Source organism: Oryx dammah, unplaced genomic scaffold (assembly GCF_014754425.2).
Source record: "Oryx dammah isolate SB20612 unplaced genomic scaffold, SCBI_Odam_1.1 HiC_scaffold_5, whole genome shotgun sequence".
NCBI lineage: Eukaryota > Metazoa > Chordata > Mammalia > Artiodactyla > Bovidae > Oryx > Oryx dammah.
The window spans coordinates 66,689,972-66,709,711 of NW_024070189.1; the positions used below are offsets into that span (position 1 = coordinate 66,689,972).

General features: G+C 57.7%; 1 protein-coding gene across 1 annotated transcript; it reads right to left on the reverse strand.

The window, feature by feature from the left end:
• Positions 1-41: 41 nt before the first annotated feature.
• Positions 42-19,734, reverse strand: HCN2 (hyperpolarization activated cyclic nucleotide gated potassium and sodium channel 2). Its single transcript, XM_040240287.1, has 8 exons — positions 19,545-19,734; positions 10,022-10,445; positions 8,898-9,059; positions 7,458-7,676; positions 6,225-6,371; positions 2,962-3,202; positions 2,635-2,799; positions 42-1,366 (listed from the first exon to the last, which is right to left on the reverse strand). The coding sequence occupies exons 1-8, from the start codon at positions 19,688-19,690 to the stop codon at positions 660-662; spliced, it is 2,211 nt and encodes a 736-aa protein (XP_040096221.1). The 5' UTR covers positions 19,691-19,734; the 3' UTR covers positions 42-659.
• Positions 19,735-19,740: the final 6 nt, after the last annotated feature.

The following is a 19,740-nucleotide window of genomic DNA, read 5'->3' on the forward strand; positions in this document are numbered from 1 at the left end:
TACATGCTATTGTCCTCGCAGAGCAATCAGACGCGGCAGGCTGGGCGCCAATGCTGTCATTTATTGCGCGGAATGGGGGTGTGGGGGTTAGTGGGGCGTGGGGGTGCGGTGGGCGCTGCTGCCTCAGCTCGTCAGTACATTCTTCACGACGGCGGGGACCCCCGGCCTCACCCCCACGCCGGGGCGCTGGAGGGAGAAGGGTGTGCCCGCTCCGGGGAGGTCACCGCGGATGCGCCTGGACAGGGACTGGTCTGGTTATTGCATGAGCGCAACGGAGGCAGCGGGAAGCCGGCAGGCCAAGTATTGCACTTAAAAACCGATCCTCGTCAGAGGGCGGGTGCGGGCAGCCTCCCTGGCCCTCTCCCCCTCAGCCGCGGCCAGCCCGTCCCCCCTTCACAGTTGGGGGAACTGAGGCACCGAGGTGAAGGGAGCCCCCTCGCCCATGCGCGGCTGCCGGGGGCAGGGGCGATGTGGGTGGGCGCAGGGCGATGGGGGGGTGGGGCACGGCAGGGGGCTGTTCCCACCTACCCGGGCCGCCCGTCCGACTACAACTACCTACATCTCCTCTATGGCTTCTGGGGCAGGCGGCCCGGGCTGCGCAATGGCATGGCTTTGGTTTGGGTGACGGCCCCGCCCCATTTGGGGGCGGTGCGCGAGGGTCACAAGTTGGACGAAAGGCGTGAGCGCGCGGAGTCCAGCGGGTCGGGTCCGCCGGCGGTGCCCGGTGAGGGCGAGGCTGAGTCCCTACGGTCCGGGCTGGGTGCCGCGACCCGGGCGGCGGGCGCGGGCCCCAGGCGCGGCGTGGAGCTGCTGGCCGGTCGCGCCGTGGCCGCGGGGCCGGGTGTGCCATGGGGCAGCGAGGGCTGTGAGGCAGACAGCGGGCGCGAGGCGCGGCTTAGGCGGCGCGCAGGTAGCGCAGGCCCAGCGCGAGGCGCGGCAGGGGAGCCGGGTGCGCCACCGAAAGGCGAGGTCCGCGGTGCCCTGGGGCTGGCAGGCGCGCCAGGGGGACTGGCTGCAGGGGCGGGTCCGGGCGAGGCTGCAGCAGTGGCGACAGTGGGCGCGGGCCCCGGGGGCAGGCGGCGCACGAGGCGCGGAGAGCCGAGTGCCAGGGGCCCGACAAGCGGGCGTGCGACTTGTGGGCAGAAGCTCATGGCCACGGCCTGCTGCAGCGTGGCGATGGCTGAGGTGCCCTGTGGAGGTGGCGGTGGTGGCGGGAAGAGGCCGACACGCTGGCCCAGCTCAGCCTGCTGCACCATCTCGCGGTCATACTTGACAATCTCCTGGATAATGGCGTTCTCCTGGTTGTTAAACACGCCAGAGTTGAGGTCGTGCTGCACCTTGTGTAGCAGGATCGAGTTCTTCTTGCCTGGGGGCGGGGTGGGGGGTGGTATCAGAGATGCCAGCCTCTGCACAGCAGGCATGCCTGGGCGCCTCCTCCAACCAGCAGGCCAGTGTCCGAGTGCCTGGTGTGCACAGCAAGCACGTATTGGACCCTGACTGTACAGCCAGCATGAACAGATGTCCAGTATCTGCTGCGTATAAGAAGCTGAAATTGTGCACCTACTGTATACAGAAAGCAGGAAGCAGGCACCTTTGTGTGTAGCTAGCATGTGGAATTCCTGCCTGTACACAGTCAGGAATTCCCGTGGCGTGCGTTGTGCACTGCCTTCAGCATGCTGAAGGTCTGTGGTGTATGTAGCAAGCTGCTGTTGAGCACCTACTGTATATAGTACATATGTTAAGCACCTATTGTATAGAGCTACATTGTATGTGCTTGTTGTCTATAAACATACTGAGTGTTTTTTCTGTATCCTGGGAAGTCCTCTTTCTATTGGCTCCCCTCCCCCTTCTACCCTCTCTCCGTCCTGCAGCCATTCATTGTATCTGTTCCCACACATGGTACTAAGGGCCTTCCTGACTCCTGCGTCTAGTCTTCAGCTAGTGCTCAGCCATTTCCGAGATTACCCCCTGCACTGCCTCTCCCCAGTTCCCCAGGACACCCCCCAACACATACACAGGCCAGGCTCCCAGAGTCCTCCTGTATACACACAGCCTCATAGGATACACATCTGATCAGGTCCTCCCCTGCCTAGAATCATCCATAGCTCCCTATTGCTTCTGATCTACAGTCCAAATGCCTTCCTCTACCACCCGCTAGGGCTCTTGTGCCTGCCCACCCCTCTCAAGCCTCCCTCCTCCCAGCTTCCCTGACTCCCAGTAATCCAGGCCCCTTTCCCACCTCAGGGCCTTGGCACATGCTGTTTCCACTCCCACGTCATGCCCTCTGTCTTTCTACTGGTAACACCTACACATCTGGGTCTCTGCTTGGAATCAAGAAGCTCCCTGCCCCCACACCTCCTCCATGACAAGCTTGAGGGTGGCTGCCCCATCCTTCTCAGGGGCCACATTGTCACCTCCTAGCACACAGCAGGTTCTCAAATACTTGCCTGCTGAGCAGAAATTTCCTCTTCCTTGGGAAACTCAAGCTGTATTTGGTCAAGGGAGAAAATGGGTTGGGGAATCTGGTCCCAGGACCGGAGAAGGGGCCCTGAGGGTCAGCTAGGCCACAGCACCACCGCCCCCCAGACTGTCCCTGCTGGGTGGCCACTGAGGCTGACCGCCATGTCCACTCACCAATGCGATCCAGGCGGTCAATGGCGACTGTCTCAAAGGCCCGCCTCATCATGGGGTACTCCTCCAGCACCTCATTGAAGTTGTCCACACTCAGAGAGTAGAGGCGGCAGTAGGTGTCGGCCCGCACGCTCGCCGTGCGCCGGCCCCGCGTCAGCAGGCAGATCTCTGCGTGTGGCCAGGGGCGGCAGCCTCACTGCTGGGCCATCCCCCAGGGCCCTTCCAGCCAGCACAGCGCCCCAGCTCCCCTCACCCAATCTGGGGTCCTTCCTGCTGCACCTGTGCCCCTAAGCTCACCACCCTGGCCTCTGGCTCCCCACCAACACTCACCCCCGAAGTAGGAGCCATCAGACAACTTCATCTCCTTGTTGCCCTTGGTAAGCACACTGACCACACCGTGTTGGATGAAGTACATCTTCTTGCCGATGGTGCCCTCACGGATGATGTAGTCGCCTGGCTGGAAGACCTCAAACTTGAGCTTGGTCAGCATGGCTGTGACGAAGTTGGGGTCAGCATTGGCGAACAGTGGCATGGAGGCCACCAGCTTTCGGCAGTTGAAGTTGACGATCTCCTATGGGGGTGGGAGGGGGACAGTGTCAGACTTCCCCATCTTACCCTCCCTTTGGAGGTTGTACCTCTCAAACTCTCCATCTGTGAAAGCAGTTGAACACTTTAGCCCAAAGACCAGGGTCTTAATAGGCAGTCACTGGAGGTTTTGCCAAGGACTGGATCAAGGAAAGATTCCCTACTGTTTAACTCTGTGTTGGCAACACTGGTCGATGCTGTTAGACATGGGAAAGCATTCTAGCATTATAAGAACTGGAAAGGAAAAAGTAAAATTATCTCTTAACTCTTTCTATTAATAGGACTGCCTGAAAAAACCAAAAGAGTCCATGGAAAACTATAACAAGGGAAGTTAGAATAGCAAGTGATTTTTAAAAAACAACATGAATGCATGGTATAGAAGACTGGGTACCATTTATCTTTGGTGGAGAAGCTTCGGGGGATAGGAAGATTCCATGTTTGATCTGGGTAGGGGTTACATGTGGATTTTACTTGATAGAGTGTCCATCAGGTGAGCCCTGATGACAGGAGGGGCACTTTTCTCTAAGGTACATTTCAATAAGAAGGAATGCTTACCATAAAGAGAAAACTCAGCTTTTTGTACAAAGCCACTCCAAAGAAGATGCAATGCGTGAGAAGACCCCATATCCACCCAGATAAAGAGCTACATGAGGTGGCGCGGCATGAGTTTAACAAGACACATCCACCCCTACATGAAGACGCACTGAAACCACCCCCCAAAGGCACAGAAGAGCCATGAACATGGGCTGCTCACCATCTTTGACACAGGAGACACCCTTGCTCCCTGGGTAGGGCCACAGTGCACAGCCTGTGAAAATGCTGCCTGGCTCGCTTCTTAACAACCGGGGCTGTTCACTCAGAATACACGAGCAGAAACATAAGGAAACCCATGACAAAGAAGAGCAGGGGGGGTTCCCTGGTGACTCGGTTGGTAAAGAATCCGCCTGCCAATGCAGGAGCCACAGTTTGGATCCCTGGTCAGGGAAGATCCCACATGCCATGGAGCAGCTAAGCCAGTGCACCGTAACTGCTGAGCCTGTGCTTTAGAGCCCGGGAACCGCAGCTACTGAGCCTGTGTGCCACAGCTTCTGAAGCCCGCACACTCTAGAGCCTGTGTCCAGGAAACAAGCCACTGCAGCGAGAAGCCTACCCACCCTAGAGCCTGTGCTCCGAAACGAGAGAAGCCTGCATACCGCAACTAGAGAAAAGCCTGTGTAGCAACAAAGACCCAGCTTAGCCCCAAATAAAAAAGCAGAGGACAGCCTCCAAGGCACCAAAACACTGAAAACTTGCGACACAAACAGTGTGGGTTTGGTGCACATAAAGCAGACAGGCCTGTGGGCCAGATGAAAAGTCCAGAAACAGACCAAGCACAAGGGCGGTTCACCCAGAGCCTGAGGGTGCAGCCCCACAGCAGGAGAGCCTGGACCCTTCCTCACACCAGGTTCCAGGACATTCCAAAGGCATCAGGGGTCCACGTGCAAAACAGAAGACTACACATACCGGAAGAAGACACAGAATTTCTCTAAAACCTAGGTGTGTAGCAGGCAGGTATAGGCACCTGCTTTGTAGAGTGAGCATGTACTGCATGCCTGCTATATGCAGAGAGGAGATATTGAAAACTTGTGTGCAGCAGTCAGGTTTGAGCATCTGCTGTACACAGCAAGCATACACAGAGCACCTGATGTATACAGCATAAAAATTCCACATGGGGGAGAAATCACAATCAGCAACGTTTAAAGACAAATGGGTGGGACTTCCCTGGCAGTCCAGTGGTTAAGATTTCACCTTCTGATGTAGGGGGTGCAGCAGATTCAATCCCTGGTCAGGGAGCCAAGATCCCACACACCTTGTGGCCAGAAAACCAAAACGTAAAACAGAAGCAATAGTGTAATAAATTCAAGGATGACTAAAAATGGTCCACATCAGAAAAAAATCTTTAAAAAGACAAATGGTTATGGGGTGGAAATTTACATCACCAAGAGGTAAAGTCCTTCAGGTTTTTAGGGAATTCCCTGGCAGGTCCAGTGGCTAGGACTCGATGTTGTCACTGCCAAGGGCCCAGATTTGGGTTGTTCCTTAGTTGAGGAACCATCTGGCAGCCTTGTGGTTTGGCCAAAAACAAAATAGTTACCAGAGGGGAAAGGGGTAGGTAATTGAAGAGTTTGGGATTAGCAGATACTATATGTAAAATAGATAAGGTCCTACTATGTAGCACAGAAAGCTCTTAACAACCTGTAATAAACCATAATGGAAAACAATCTATAAAAGTGTGTATAGATAGATGAGTCACTTTGCTGTACACCAGAAACTGACACAGCATTATAAATCAACTATGTGCTGTGCTAAGTTGCTTCAGTTGTGTCTGACTCTTTGCAGCCCCATGGACTGTAGCCCACCAGGCTCCTCTGTCCATGGGATTCTCTAGGCAAGTATACTGGAGTCGGTTGCTGTGGCCTCCTCCATGGGATCTTCCCAGAGGATCAACTATACTTCAATTAAAAATAAAATTTTCTAAAAAAGGCCAAAAGTTCCGAAGGAAAGCAAACAAAAGTTATGGATAATTCACAGAAAGAGAAACACAAATAAACAAGCCCTTGATCACAGGGACACTCTCCCAAAAGAAGAGAATGCACCTGAGTGTGGTTCCTTGGGGCACACCTCTCACTGAGCATTTGGGAACCATCTTCCAGGGCATCCCTCGTGACACCTCAGAGGGATCGAAGGGTGTGCCCCTCCCTCGCCTTTCTGGGCGCTGTGAGCTCCTCCCTCAATGCGGAGGAGGGCCTCAGAGAGGGGGCACTGGGGGTGCGGACACCTGGAGGCCCACAGATGTCCATGGTTTTGTAAGAAAACGGATGGAGAGCTGGAGGAACCCGGTGGAGGGACAGGACAGAAGATGGGTATTTTCTGCCTATATCCAGTTTTGCCAGTTTAACTTAATGTAAATGATTTAAGTAAAGATCAAATACAGATCACCAGGAGCTCACTTCTCTCAGAAGCCCTACCTCCCTCAGGGGCCCGTTGAGCTCGCCCAGGATGCTGTCCTCATCGAACATCTTGCCCTGGTAGCGGTGCTCGTAGTAGTCGTGGATCTTCTGGCGGAAGTCGGCTGGCAGCTTGTGGAAGGACATGTACTGCTCCACCTGCTTGTACTGTAACAGGACGGGGGGCCGGGTCAGCAGTGTCCGCTCCAGAGCCCCAGCCTGAGTGGGCCTCGGCTTATGACCACGACAATATGGGACACTCAGGGAATCTGAATTTCAGATGAACAACTAAAATGCCCCTGATAAGTTTAACCCTGGCAGTAAAAGTTAACTCCTGTGTCCTGAATATCTTCTGGCAACCCCTCCCACCACCCCCGACCCTTTGGTGGCCCCCTCCTCAATTATCTGTTTAGAAATTGCCAGCCCAGCCCCTCCTGAACAGGGCTGGGGGCAAGGGCACCAGTTAGGGGTGCCAGGCCCTACTGTCCCCAGGGTGGCACCCCCTGGGGAGCTCCGGCCCCGCTTCCGCCCTAGCCCCGCCCAGCCACAGCTGTCCTGAGCTCAGCGGAACCCGTGACGGCAGGCGGGTGGCGGCACCAGCTCGTGTTTGGGTGGGAGGCTGGTGGCTTCCGGACAGCCGGGGCGCCTGGCACCAGGCCCAGCTGACCCGGCCAACCTGACTGCTGGGCATTGCTGGGGGTGAGGCAGCTGCTGGGCCAAGGCCAGCCCTGGGGTAGTAGTACAGGGACAGTGGGGCAGGGTTTGGGGAACTGGGCCACCCTTGGCCTGAGGGAGGGGAAACAGGCAGAAGACTGAAGCTGACCTCCAGGAAGGGCTGGCCTATGGGGCCACATTGGCCCAGGGAGGCCAAGTCCCAGGACATCCTTGCTTCCCAGAGGCCTCCCTTGTGTCCTTGAGCAACCCCAGCAGCCCCGACCTTCCTGGGACAGCCCAGAGACACCCCTCACCAAGGAGTCTCCTGGCCCTATCCTTTTTAGACCTCTTCCCCCGCCTTTTCCCTTCATCAGCCCCTGTGTCCCCTCTAGACTCTTCCTCAGAGTTCTGAGCTTTCTCACTGTCCTTCTGTGAGCTGCTCCCCCCACCGGGAGGGGTGTCCAGTCCTGATCACAGTCACAGGCCCTTCTGAGGTCCCCATCCCCTCTACCCCTCTGGCCTCCATCCTGAGCACAACGCATGGAGCTGGAGGGATGTGGGGTGGACCCCAGACCCTCGGGGGTTCCTCCCCCCTCAGACCTTCTCCTGGTACTGGCGCCTCGAGGAGTCCAGCGACTGGATGAGGGCGGTGGCGTGGCCAATGAACATGGCGTAGCAGGTGGCACCCACGATCATGCTCAGCATGGTCAGCCAGATGTCCGTCATGCTCTCTGGCGCCTGCCGCCCGTACCCGATGCACAGCATGTGGCTCATGGCCTTGAACAGCGCGAAGGAGTAGAGCTCGCTCCATGAGTGGTTCTGCAAGTCCAAGGGTGGGTGGTGGGCAGGGGCTCGAGGTCCCCAGGGAGCCCCTTGACCGCCCCCCACCAGGGCCCTGCCTGCCCACCCTTCCCCAGGCATCTGGCTCCCTGTGTCCAGAGTCAACCAAGAGAAACTAGATTCAGGCAGCCGACGTGATGTGCACACATGTTACAGCAACTCAGCAGAGGGCCGGCGTGAAGCCACCTCCCCACTTCATTCCTGGGGAAACAGGCTCCAAGCAGCTAGAGTCCAGCCCTGGGTGTTCAAGAGCCCTCACTACTTCACAACCTCTGATGAGTGTCTTTGAGGCCAAAGAATGGGGAAGCCCTGGGGACAGCGAGCTGGGGACACTGAAATCCTGATCAGAGGGGTGGGGTGGAAGAAGCATCAGACAGGACCAGGAAGAAACCCACCACCCCCTGCCAGTCCTCAGTTGAACCAGCTAGGGGAGGGGCAGTGGGCCCTGTTCAGGAAACAGGACCACATGCCTGGGTGTCCGGCCAGACAATGAGCTGCCTCAGCCAGGCAGCTGTGCCAGGCGCTGGGCCGGGCGCCCAAGGGTTTTCCCTCCAATGCTCCCGCCCATCAATGCCCACCTGCCCTGTGCCCCAAATGCACCCCAGCAGGAGAAAGGCTTGTTAACAGTCTCTCAGCCAAAAAGCAATAGGTGCTCCTGAATCTCCCAATTTATTACTTCTCAAGACCGATGATACTACTTTCCCATCTGAGGGCTATGATAAAATTGTCATTTAAACACATGGGTGCAAATAAAATGGGCTTCCCAGGTGGTTCAGTGGGAAAGAGTCCGCCTGCCAATGCAGGAGATGCGGGTTCGATCCTTGGGTTTGGAAAATGCCCTTGAGGAAATGGCAACCCATTCCAGTATTCTTGCCTGGAGAATCCCATGGACAGAGGAGCCTGGTGGGCTGCACTCCAGGGGGTCGAAAAGAGACATGACTAAGCAATAGCATGCACATACATGCGTGCAAATAAAAGAGTGGAATGGATCACAAAACACAATAAGCAGATGACGTGATTTCTAAAGGGGAGAGGGGGACAAAAGCAGCTCTACTGCCCTCAAACGGCAAAGGATCTCCATAGTTCTGGACCTGCAAGGCTCCAACTGGGACAACAGCCCAGAGGAGCACTCAGCACCAGAGGGGTTTTCAGGTGCCCTGTGCTCCAGGCACGCAAGAGGGACACGGGTGCGGGGCTCACCACCATGCCGTTGATGGAGACCCAGCAGTTGCGTGGGAAGTCCTGAAGCATGGGCACCAGGAACTGCAGGCAGCCATCCCAGTGGCAGAGGAGCAGCATCATGCTGATGAGGTTGCAGATGCGCATGACCGCGCTCGCCAGGTCGTAGGTCATGTGGAAGATCTGGGGGCAAGGCAGGGCAGCTCACGTGAGCGTCTGGCAGACCCATGGTTACTCGTGCCCCAGCAGTGGGAAGACGCAGTCCCCCGAGAGGGGCAGCCCTTACTTCCTCGTAGCCCCCTCTCCCCGTAGGCCTTTCAAGGTAGTGAAGTGCCCTAGACTAGAGAACATGGCCCCTTACCAGCCTGCCGCCTAGGCACCAAATCTCTGCCTGGCCGGCCATCCACTGTCCTCTCTGAGGACCACTGCCTCTTCCAGCGACCCAGTCCCCACCCACTCCCCTGATGGCAGCCTGTCGCCATCCTGGAAAGTGCTGGTGACTGAGCCTGTGTGGTGGCCATGGGCTGCAGAAGTCAGGTCACACTGAGTCCAGAAGTGGGTCTGAACTTGGGGGAGAGGGTCATGATTTCACTTCTTGGGGCCTCAGTTTCCCCATTGCCAACAGGGCCGTGGACTCTGCCTCTCACAGGGTAGAAGGAAGGAAGGGCTGCAGATATGTCAAGGATTCATGCAGTGCTTCCTGTGATCCCACTCCCCAGCAGGTAGGGGGCTCCTGTGACCACGCCCCTAGCTCGCCCAGGTTCCACCCTTGTTTCCAAGGACCCTCTCTGCAGCTCCTGTAACTCCGCGGTGTACAGTGACACCGCTACTCTTGTGTGTCTAATCCCGCCTGTCTTCTCTTTGTAGTACGCCCCTGGACCCTGCAGCACTCCCTGCCAAGGGTCTCCCATCATGGCCCGGCCTTTTTGTTCCCGGTGCCACCTGTAGCCATCGCCTGGTCCCATCACCATAACGGCATCCTCACCCATCAGCACACCCTCGCCCATCACGACCCTGCCCCTACATCCCAGCCCAGTTCCAACCCATTAAGACCCCACTGACCCCACCCTTGCCTCTGTGCCCTAGCCCCACAACCCCCGCCCACGACGGTGGCCCCGCCCCTGCGCCCATGCGCAGCCACTCACCTCCTCCCACTGATGGATGTAGCGGATGAGGCGCGACAAGCGGAGCAGGCGCAGCAGGCTGAGGATCTTGGTGAAGCGCACGATGCGCAGGGCGCGGGCCGTCTTGTAGACCTCAGAGTCGATGCCTTTCTCCACGATGAGGAAGATGTAGTCCACGGGGATGGAGGATACGAAGTCCACCACGAACCACGTGCGCAGGTACTTCTTCTTGATCTTCTCGGGGTCCAGGATGATCTCCGTGTTGTCCTCGATCACGATGCCCGTGCGGAAGTTCAGCACCAGGTCCATGAGGAAGAATGTGTCCGAGACAACGTTGAACACAATCCACGGGGCCGTGGTCTCGTCCTTGAAGAAGGTGATGCCCACGGGGATGATGATGAGGTTTCCCACCATGAAGAGCAGCATGGTAAAGTCCCAGTAGAACCTGGGGGCGAGGCGCAGTAGGTCACGACTCCATCTTTGTGTGGGGCCCTCCTCTGAGCGCTTCTGCGTGGCCCACTGTGCATGCGGTACCATTGAGGACCGGCCCATAACTCGCATACTCGGGCAAAGCTGACAATTTGCCCCCACCCCAGGTCATAGTTGGTGAGGGTTTCCCAGATGGCGCTAGTGGTAAAGAACCTTCCTGCCAATGCAGGGGATGTAAGAGACACAGGTTAGATCCCTGGATTGGGAAGATCCCCTGGAGGAGGGCAGTATTCTTGCCTGGAGAATCCCATGGATCGAGGAGCCTGGAGAGTTATAGTCCATGGGGTCGCAAAGAGCCGGAAAAACGACTGGAGCGACTTAGCACGTAGAGCTAGTGTGGACGTTGCCTCCAGGAAGCCCTCCCACGTCCCAGATTGCACTCTACTGCTGCCTGGACTCCTCCAGCCCAGTTCCTCTCACAACCCCAGCCTGACCGTCTTTCTTTGAAGAAGTCAGAGACCTAGAATAGCCACTCAAAAATTGACTAAATGTTTCCCAGGACCAAAAAGGTCCAATGTGCCTGGCATAAGGTTGGTGTGCCAAAGGAAGTAAGGCTGAGGAGGGAGAGAGGAGACAAGGGAGAAACTGGAGGGGTGGGGTGGGGATTGGCTCCAGGAGTGTTGGGTGGTTGGGCCGTGGCTGCAGGTATGGGATGGGTGCCAGACAGAGTGAGGAACCCCCACCCGTGCTGAGTTTCCCTGTAGGGCACTGGAAGGTTGAGCAGGGGTCACTGGCTATCCCTCCATTTCTGAAAGCACTCAGGGTGCAGGGGTTTGGGGGGCGCTGGAGACAGGGAAGAGGCTGGGGTGCCCCAGGGGCAGGGAGAAAGGAAGAGGAAGGCCTGGCAGGCAGAGCATAGGGATAGGCGACAGAGGAACCTGAGTGAACCGACTTGGCCAGGCTTGGATGTTTCATGTCATAAATATGCCTGAAAATGGGATGACTACTTGCTTCCACTGCCAGACACACACACCCAGGACTGATAACGTGTGCCTGAGGTCAATTCCAGAATTCCACCTGGGAATGCTATGCTCTCGTGAAACGGCCTGTCATTTGAGGAATAAATCTATCAATAGCCGGGCACCATGTCCTGAGTTCAACATCTACCCGTAAGGACAGATGGACACAGCAAAGGCCACATGGACAGATGCCCAGCCCTGCAACAAACAGGAATTAAAACTACACGAGGCAAAACTGTCTGGCGCTGCAGAAAGTTAAAGTTATCATGTGACCTGGCAATTCCACATGGGTCCTGGACCTACACCCAAGGATGGAAAGCAGGTATTCAAACAGACTCTTGTACACCAGTGTCCACCATGGCATGACTTACATTGGCCAGAATTGGAAACAATCCATGCATCCATCAGTGGATGAACATATAAACATAATGTGTTCCCTCCACATATGGGAGCATCACTCAGCCACAAAAAGGGGAGAAGCCCTATACTCGCTACCACGTGGATGGACCCTGAGAACACAGTGCTCAGTGAGAAAAGCAGACACAGGAGGACACGTGGGGTGTGACTCCACTGATGGGAAAAGTCCAGAACAGGCAGATACACAGACACAGAGAGTGGGTTCCTGGTTGTCAGAGGCTGGGGTGTTTCTGTTTGGGAAGATGAAAACGTTCTGGCAAGGATGAAAGGTGGTGCTTGCACAACACTGTAATGTACATAATGTCACTTGACTGTACGCTTTTAAATGGTTAAAGGCCAAATGCTATGTTGTATTTATGTTAGCACATGTATACAAAGAGAACACCGAGGACCAGGGTCTTAGCAATGAAAGGATGCCCCAGATCCGGGTCTGAGGCCACACTCCCTGTTAAGATTCAGACAAAGGATGGTCTAAAATTCAGAACAGAGTCCTTTGTTTGATTTTGCCTCTCACAGTGCAGGAAGAGACGCCCACCCTGAGGTAGGTATCCTGGGCCATCTGGTAGGCCAGGCGCCCTCCTCTTCATGGCCAGAGTCCCCACGTCCTCTTGGAGAAGGTTTTAGCATATTCAGGCAGGACAGGGCTGGGGGACCCTCAAAGCCTGCCACTTCCTGGGCTGCCCCCAGATGGACAGAAGAAGAGACTGAGGTTCCTAGGGGCTGGAGGGACTCTCCCAGATTAGCACAAACTAACAGAAAGCTGGAAACAGCAGTGCTGACCTGACTACAGTGAACACCCTGATTTGAGAGACGCTGTGGGTCAGCTCTCTTGGGAGCAGCCCTGTTAGGGAAGAGCTATAGCACCTCACCTGCCCAGTAACCCAGGCCTTCCACTTCGGGGAACTGATCCCAAGGAAATCATCCAAGAGGAAGAAAAAAAAATTAAAAAGTGATTTGTAACAAGATGTTCACAGCAGCCTCATCTGCGAGAGCCAAGCCTGGAAAGGACCCAAAGTCCAAGACGGCGGTGACAACAGCCAGGTCTGGGCTCCTGCCCACTGGCAAGTGTGACCTTGGCAAGTCCCTCCAGCCCCTGGGAACCTCAGTCTCTTCTTCTATCTGTCTGGGAGGAGCCCAGGGAAAGGCAGGTTTGAGGGTCACCTGGCCCTGTCCACCCACACATGCTGAGGGTTTCTCCCAATGGGCATGGGGACTCCAGCTGGGAAACCCACCTTGGGGTGGAGATGGATGGAGACCTTTAGAGATGAAAGTGTCGACATGATCTGGGGTGAGTGATAAGGGCAGAACAAAGGACTGCTCCCAGTTCAAGGCATTCTTTACATGAATCTAGACCATATGTAGGGCTCAGACCTCTGATCTGCATCATCTACTCATCCTTGAGACCCCCAGGACCCCAACCCCAACCTGACTGAGGGGTCTCACCTGCCTTCTCCCCACCTCCACCCCCAGCGTATCCACAGCAAAGCCCCTAACCCCCCACTTTTTGGATAGAGACCTTCTCCCCGAGCCCCAGTTTTGGGGTTGAAGGGCTTATGCCTGAGGACAAAGCAAGCAGGAAAGAGTAACTGAAGGCCAGTGGAGAAGAAACCTCCAGAGAGCCCAGAAACCCATGAGAAGGGGTTAGAAACAGTCTAAATTGGGGGGCCTGGAAATCACCAGGGTGGGGCAGAAAGTCTAAATGGCCAGAAGCAGAAGTGCTTCCCCTCCCTAGGTGACACATCACAGACATTCTCTCCTTTTGTTCTGTGGTCAGGGTGTGGGTAGGGGGACAGGTGTGGGCAGACACCGCACTTCCCACTGACAGACCAGAGAGGTGGCCTAGCCTTGGGATGCGGGGCCAGAGACCTGAGAGCCAGTCTGCCACCCCTGGGCCTGTCCTGTCCACTGCCCGCACTGCCAGGAACTCCACCTGCAGGCCTGAGCCCTGGCCAGTGCCCCTTGGTCACTGGGAACTATCCCTGGCTGCCCAGGGTCTCAGCCTCATCCCCTCCAGCCAACGTGGTCCTCCTGGAGGTGGGCAGGAGGAGAGGACTGAGGCCTGGGGTAAAGGTTCCAGGCCCCCCTCCCCTGCACCCCCACCTCTCCTGGGCCTGCCTGCCCCCTTGGGCTGTGCAGTCCCAGAGCTGATCACTCTCCTCCAAGCCTCCATGCCTTATCTGCCCAATCCTGGCAGTAGGCCACAGTAGGCCATCTCAGAGACCTCCAAAGACCCAGAGATGCCCTCCCATGACCCAGAGATGTCCCCCCCAGAATTCATGGACCCCCTGGGACCCAGAGACTCCCCAAGACTCAGAGACCTCCCCTAGGACCCAGATACCTCCCAGTATCCCCAGGACTCAGAGACCCCTGAGACCCAGACACATCCCCCAGGACCCAGAGATTCCCTGGGATCCAGGGACCCTTGGGACCCAGAGACCCCTCCCACCAGGACCCAGGGAACCCCCCCCAGGACCCCAAGAACTCCCAGGACAAAGTCAGGGCTTCAGGGTCCGGGGTCACAGCTACCTCAATTACCCAGGGTCTTTGGGGATGGTAATTAAACACTGTATTGAGAAGTCCTCCCGAACAAACAGACCCCATGAGAAAACACTCAGACCCTGGTTCCCACCTGTGCCCAGACAGGAACTGGGCCCTGAACGACAGCGAGGCCAGGGCTCCCAGGCAGGAAGTGGGGGGCTCAGCACAATGACCCCAGCACTCTGTGAACAGGAACACTCAGAACCCTCTCCCAGGTGCCACAGCCACATGGTTCTGATGTCAGTGGGGCCCACTGGGAGCCCAGCACCTGCTCCAGCAGCTGCCCGGCCTTTCTCTGTGCAGATGGAGAAACCGAGGCTGGAAACAGATAAGTGACAGAAGCCAGGCAGTCAGACCTCAGAACCAGAGCTGGGGACCATGTGATCACCCTATCTCCAGTGCTCCAGGCCCCTCCCTTCAACTCCGGAAACTGGACAAGCAGCCTGTGCTTCCAGTACCAGGCAGGCAGGACCAGGCGAGGGGCCGGCAGGGGCGTCCCAGGAGCCTGAAGCTGCTGGCCAGGGACACGGTGAACAAGGGCAGCAGCTCCCTCCATTCCAGGTTGGAGAACCAAGAACTGGGCAGGAGGCAGTCTAGGAATTATGGATCAGATCAGGCAAATCCCAGGGGATTAGGGGCTGGAGGTCTGCAACTAAGGATGAGCCTGGGGGTGGAGGTGGCGGGTGGAGGATTAGAGCCTGAGCCCTTGGACATGAGTTACAGATCCCAGACGGGTGTCAGTGATCTGGAAAGGGAGACTCCCCGGGGGAGGATTCCTGGGTGATCCCAAGACAGGGCATACTGTGGGGCCAACTGGGTGCCAGGCCAGGGGGACACGTGGTGACCAGACAAACCTGGCACTCCCTCAGGGCCCCAGCCCGGGTGGGGAGCTGGACGTTCCACACAGAAAAATGACTGAGATGCTTCAGAGGGGCTGCTTTAGCTAGGATGAATCAGGAGGGCTTCTCGGAGGAAGTGGCATGTGGGCAGAAGATAGAGGAGGGCCGCTAGGCAAAGTACAGGGCACTGCACCCTGGGCCCAGGGAACAGCCAGCATGGAGTTTGCCTTTTGGGCAGCTGGAAGGCCTGGGGCTGGAGCAGGGGCATAAAGGGAGGTGAAAAGGGATGAGAGGTGTGGGAGCCAGGCTCTGTGGGGCTGTGGGTCAGCCATAGCCATGGCTGAGTGAGTTTAAAGTGAGAAGGACAAACATCCCTGCCAGGAAGGGGTGGAGGGTGGTGTTCAGGCAGGAGGTGGGGTGGCCTGTGCTCACTGTGTTTGGGGGAAGTGAAGCAGGGTCTTTCCTGAGCAAGTGAGTAGCTGAGGAAGCTACCTTATATAAAGCAAACTCTCCCAGCATTCCCCCTGAGCCCCCAGGTCACGCCCAGGCCCTGGATGTGGACACAGAGCATAGGTGTGTGACAATCTAAAGCAGGGAATTCAAGGACCAGAAGCTCCAACTTCAGGCAGGAACCCCGTAGAGTGACGAGGGGCCCCTGACCCCCCACAGGGACAGTGGAGCTCCCTTCCTCCCTGCTGGGTGGGCCTGGGCGACAACTCTTCCACCTGGGAAATGGGTATGTCCACTGCCCCCAACTCTGAGTGCTGGATTCACAGCCAGGAAAGCTCTGGGCCCCGTTCCTGTCTTGCCTCCCCTCCCTACCCCACCCCCCCACCGCCACCCCTGGGATAATTCAAGGCTTATTCTCATGAGCTGACGCATCCTGATCTCCCGCTGATCCATAGGGCCATCTGGGGCAGGAGAAGCCCTCTAGTCCTGTTGAATCTTCAGGCCAGCCCTCTACCACCCCAGGCTCTTGGGGTCCCCTAGGGTGTCACACAGATACAGGCCAGCATCCACAGGACCTGGCTTTGTCTGAACTCTGCTGAGGGCCAGGAAAGGGACCCACTTCTCTTTTCCCTGCAAAACCAGGCCTTCTGGTGGCACACAATTTGGGAACATTGAGCAGCAGGAGAGACTCAGGTCAGAACTCAGAGGAGCTTACAGACTTGGAAACAGGATGAAAGGCCCTGGGAAGCCACCGCCCATACTCTTTCTGGGGAGATAAGGCCACCGGCCCCCCATCCCAGACATGCCCAGGCCCCCACTCAACCACAGCTGCCTTGATCCCCAAGTGACCACCATCCGAGGAGGTGAAGAAAGTGACAGAAGGAGTGGATGGTCCAGAATGGGAGAGCTTCCTGTTGTCCCTGGAACACGCTTCTCCCCTCCCCCACCCCACGGACGCTCATAGAACATCTGTATCCAGGCGCCAACTCTAGTGTTACCCACAGCCCCATGAAAAAGTGAAGACACGCCCAGAAAGGGTTGGGGCTGGTCCTAAGCTGCCAGGAAATGGGGCTCATGACCTGACTCACGGCCTCACCTGGCACCCACATGGGCCCCTCAGCGGGCTCCCCAAATCATCCTGGGCCCCCCTGCATGCCAGGCCCCAGGAAAGCATGGTGCGGGAGTGTGTGAGAGAGGCAGGTAAGCGTATCAAGGGGGGAAAGGCTGCTTCCAAGTGCACAGGTGGTGCAGACACAAATCTGATCAAGAGAAGTGGGGTACACCTTGAATTTGGGGAAACTGAGGCAAGGGAGCCTGGGAAGGGCTCCAGGCTATACACAGGGGCTGCGGGCCTCACTGCAGACTTCCCCAGCCCCTCCGCAGCCTGTTCCAGACTTTGTACTCCTCTCTCCCAGCCTCGGTCTGGTCACCCTCCTCAAGAGCCCTCCTCCCTGAGGCCGCTGAAGACACTCCCTCTCCCTGGAAGCCCTCGTGGTCCTTGGAGTAAAGCATGACTGCAGCTGTTCCAGCTCATCAAACGTGAATTGTCTTGTTGTGCACACCAGACAGGTGCCTGGTCAACCTGAACAAAGTTGTTGCTCAAGGAAGTGGTGCTGGGGCTGGTATGGGAGGCCTCTTGGCCTCATTTCCCTTCTCAGTTGTGTCCAGGGCTCACCTGGGTGCCAGCGGGGACAGTGTCTGCACCATCAGGTCATCAGCACAGACAGAGCCAAGTGTGGACAAGCAGACCCAAGGACCCTCCCTGCTGCTCCATGAATGGTTCTGAAACCTAACACACACCCATGAACACAGGATGCCTCTTTTCCTCTTGTTTCTTCTTGGCCTGGACAGGACATGGCCAGAGACCAGCTTGCCTGACAATTCAAAGTGCAGATTCAGAGGCCAACCTCCCCAGGCACGAATCCCCACTCTGCCTGGCTTGGGACTAGCTGTGTGGCTTTGGGCAACTGAATTTACCTCTTTGTGCCCCTCTCCTGGTGTGTAAACTTGGGGTAGCTGCACTCCAACTTGGCAGGATCTTAGGGTTTTTACCTTGACTGGCTTACCTTGTCCCAGCTACAGGCCACACATGCCCCCTCCCTCGCCCTCACCCCATTGATCACCCCCAGTTTACAAGGTATCTGCCCAGGGACACACGAATGACTGAGCGGGACAGGCAGAAGGATGGGGACATCCAGCTCCTTCTCCCAGCACCACCACCGCTTCTGCAGCTGAGGAAGCTCGGGCCACCCACTGCCCTGGGGAAGCTGCAAACAGATGTGCTGGAGGGGACAGGGGAATGACTACTTTCTGCAGCTACCTCCCGCTGCCCACATGTCCTCCATATCCCTTTCCAGCCAGCTGGTGTTAGCCCCCGGTTCACAGGGGGACTAGGTGGGCCAGAGGGCCCTGGAAGTCAAGTCCATCCCCATTTCACAGACGAGAACCATCTACAGAAGGATGCAAAGGCCCCAGGAAGGTCGGACCATCCAGAGCCCCCCCACTCGCCCCCTACTACCCCATCAGGACGTGACCCTGGGACCTCTGCCCCTGGCCTCTTCCCAAACCCAAACCTCTAGTCAAGGCTGCACTCACGTCCCAGGAGGGTCTGAAGGGTGAGGGGCTGGAATCATGGACTTTCCTCCAGCCTCTGCCCCTGACTTGTGTCCCTGGGCCTCCGTTTCCCCCACCGTCCAGAGAAAGGGAGAGTCCCGCAGCCCCCTTTCCCAGCTCTGGGGGTCCAGGAGCAAAAGACCTCCGACTTCAGAGGAGGGGGAGACCCGAGACCCCCCGGAGGGAGAGGATCTGCAGGCCTCCGGACTGCTGTCCGTGGTGCTGAAACCGCGTCCGCCCTGGGAGCTACAGCCAGTAGGCGAGCGGAGGGGGGCACACAGACCGTGTGCACCCTAGCTCACACACTCCAGTCATGGACACATCACCTAACACACACACACACACACACCATCTCTCCCCAACATACAGCCGCGATCTACCGTGCAGACACACCCCCCAGAGCGCTCAGCCCGCGCCCCCAGGACCCCCGTCCCCCGCAGTCACATGCTCTTGATCACACACACAGACTGCAGTGACAGGCATCGTTCTCACTCGCAGGCCACACAGCGCACGCCCAGGAACGGAACCGCAAACAAACGCGGCATGACCCTGCTCCGGCCTCGCTCTGAGCCTTTCCACGCACCAGCCGGCTGAATCCACATTGACAAACCAACCACCGACACCTGGGCACGCCACCCGGCCGCCTGAGCTGATGAGGCTGAGAAGACACAGCCGCGGGTTATCAGCACGCTCAGCACCCACTCCTCGCGCAACACCCAGGCCCAGGGACCCGGGACGCGCCTCTCTGCGGCGTGGGGCGCAGGTGGAGACCGTGGGATCCGGCGTGTCCGCTTAACCCTTTCTCCGCCAGCCTCTACGGGGCGCGTCCTTCCCGGGCGCCCTTCCTTCCTCCCTCCTTCCGCTCCTCCGCCTCCCCGGCACCCACGTTCCCCTCTATTCGTCCTCTCCACCCGCTCTGCGCTCAGACCCTGGTCCTGCGGCCCGTGATGTGCGCCCACTCGAAGGGCGGGGAATGTCAGGTTGCGTGGGAGGGGGCGCGCCAGGGTCACGGCACGAGCCTGCGTGCATCTCCCAGCGCCCCTCCAAGGGCGGCGCCTTGGGCGCCCAGGTCCTTCTGGGGCGGGTCCCGGACTCGCCCGAGGTCACTGAGGGGGACCCCGAGGTCACCCGTGGGGCGCACCGCCCCGCCCTGCCCAAAGCGCTCCCAGGACGGCCTCCGCGCGCGTCCGCTCGCCGTGCCCCTCCGCGCGGGCCGGCTAGCCCTCAGAGGGCCAGTACCTGAAGTCGCTGTAAGGGTGGATGATCCAGGCCCCCGCTGACTTGACGCGCTCCTGCTCGCGCTCCACGGCCTTCTGACTGCCGAACATCCGCAACGAGAACTTGTTGACGCCCGGCTGCAGGAGCGCGCCGAACTGGCGCTGCATGAAGCTGGCCTGGCTGCCGCGCGACTCCCCCGCCGGGCCCGCCTCCTCGC

What these genes read in the sequence shown, in the direction of transcription:
- HCN2 (XM_040240287.1), bottom strand. Translation starts at nt 19,690, where the DNA reads ATGCAGCGCCAGTTCGGCGCGCTCCTGCAGCCGGGCGTCAACAAGTTC. An exon ending in TCAACGGGCCCCTGAGGGAG is followed by an intron (nt 3,203 to 6,224) that starts GTAGGGCTTCTG and finishes CCACCCCCATAG; the next exon opens with GAGATCGTCAACTTCAACTG. An exon ending in TGACCGCCTGGATCGCATTG is followed by an intron (nt 1,367 to 2,634) that starts GTGAGTGGACAT and finishes CCCCGCCCCCAG; the next exon opens with GCAAGAAGAACTCGATCCTG.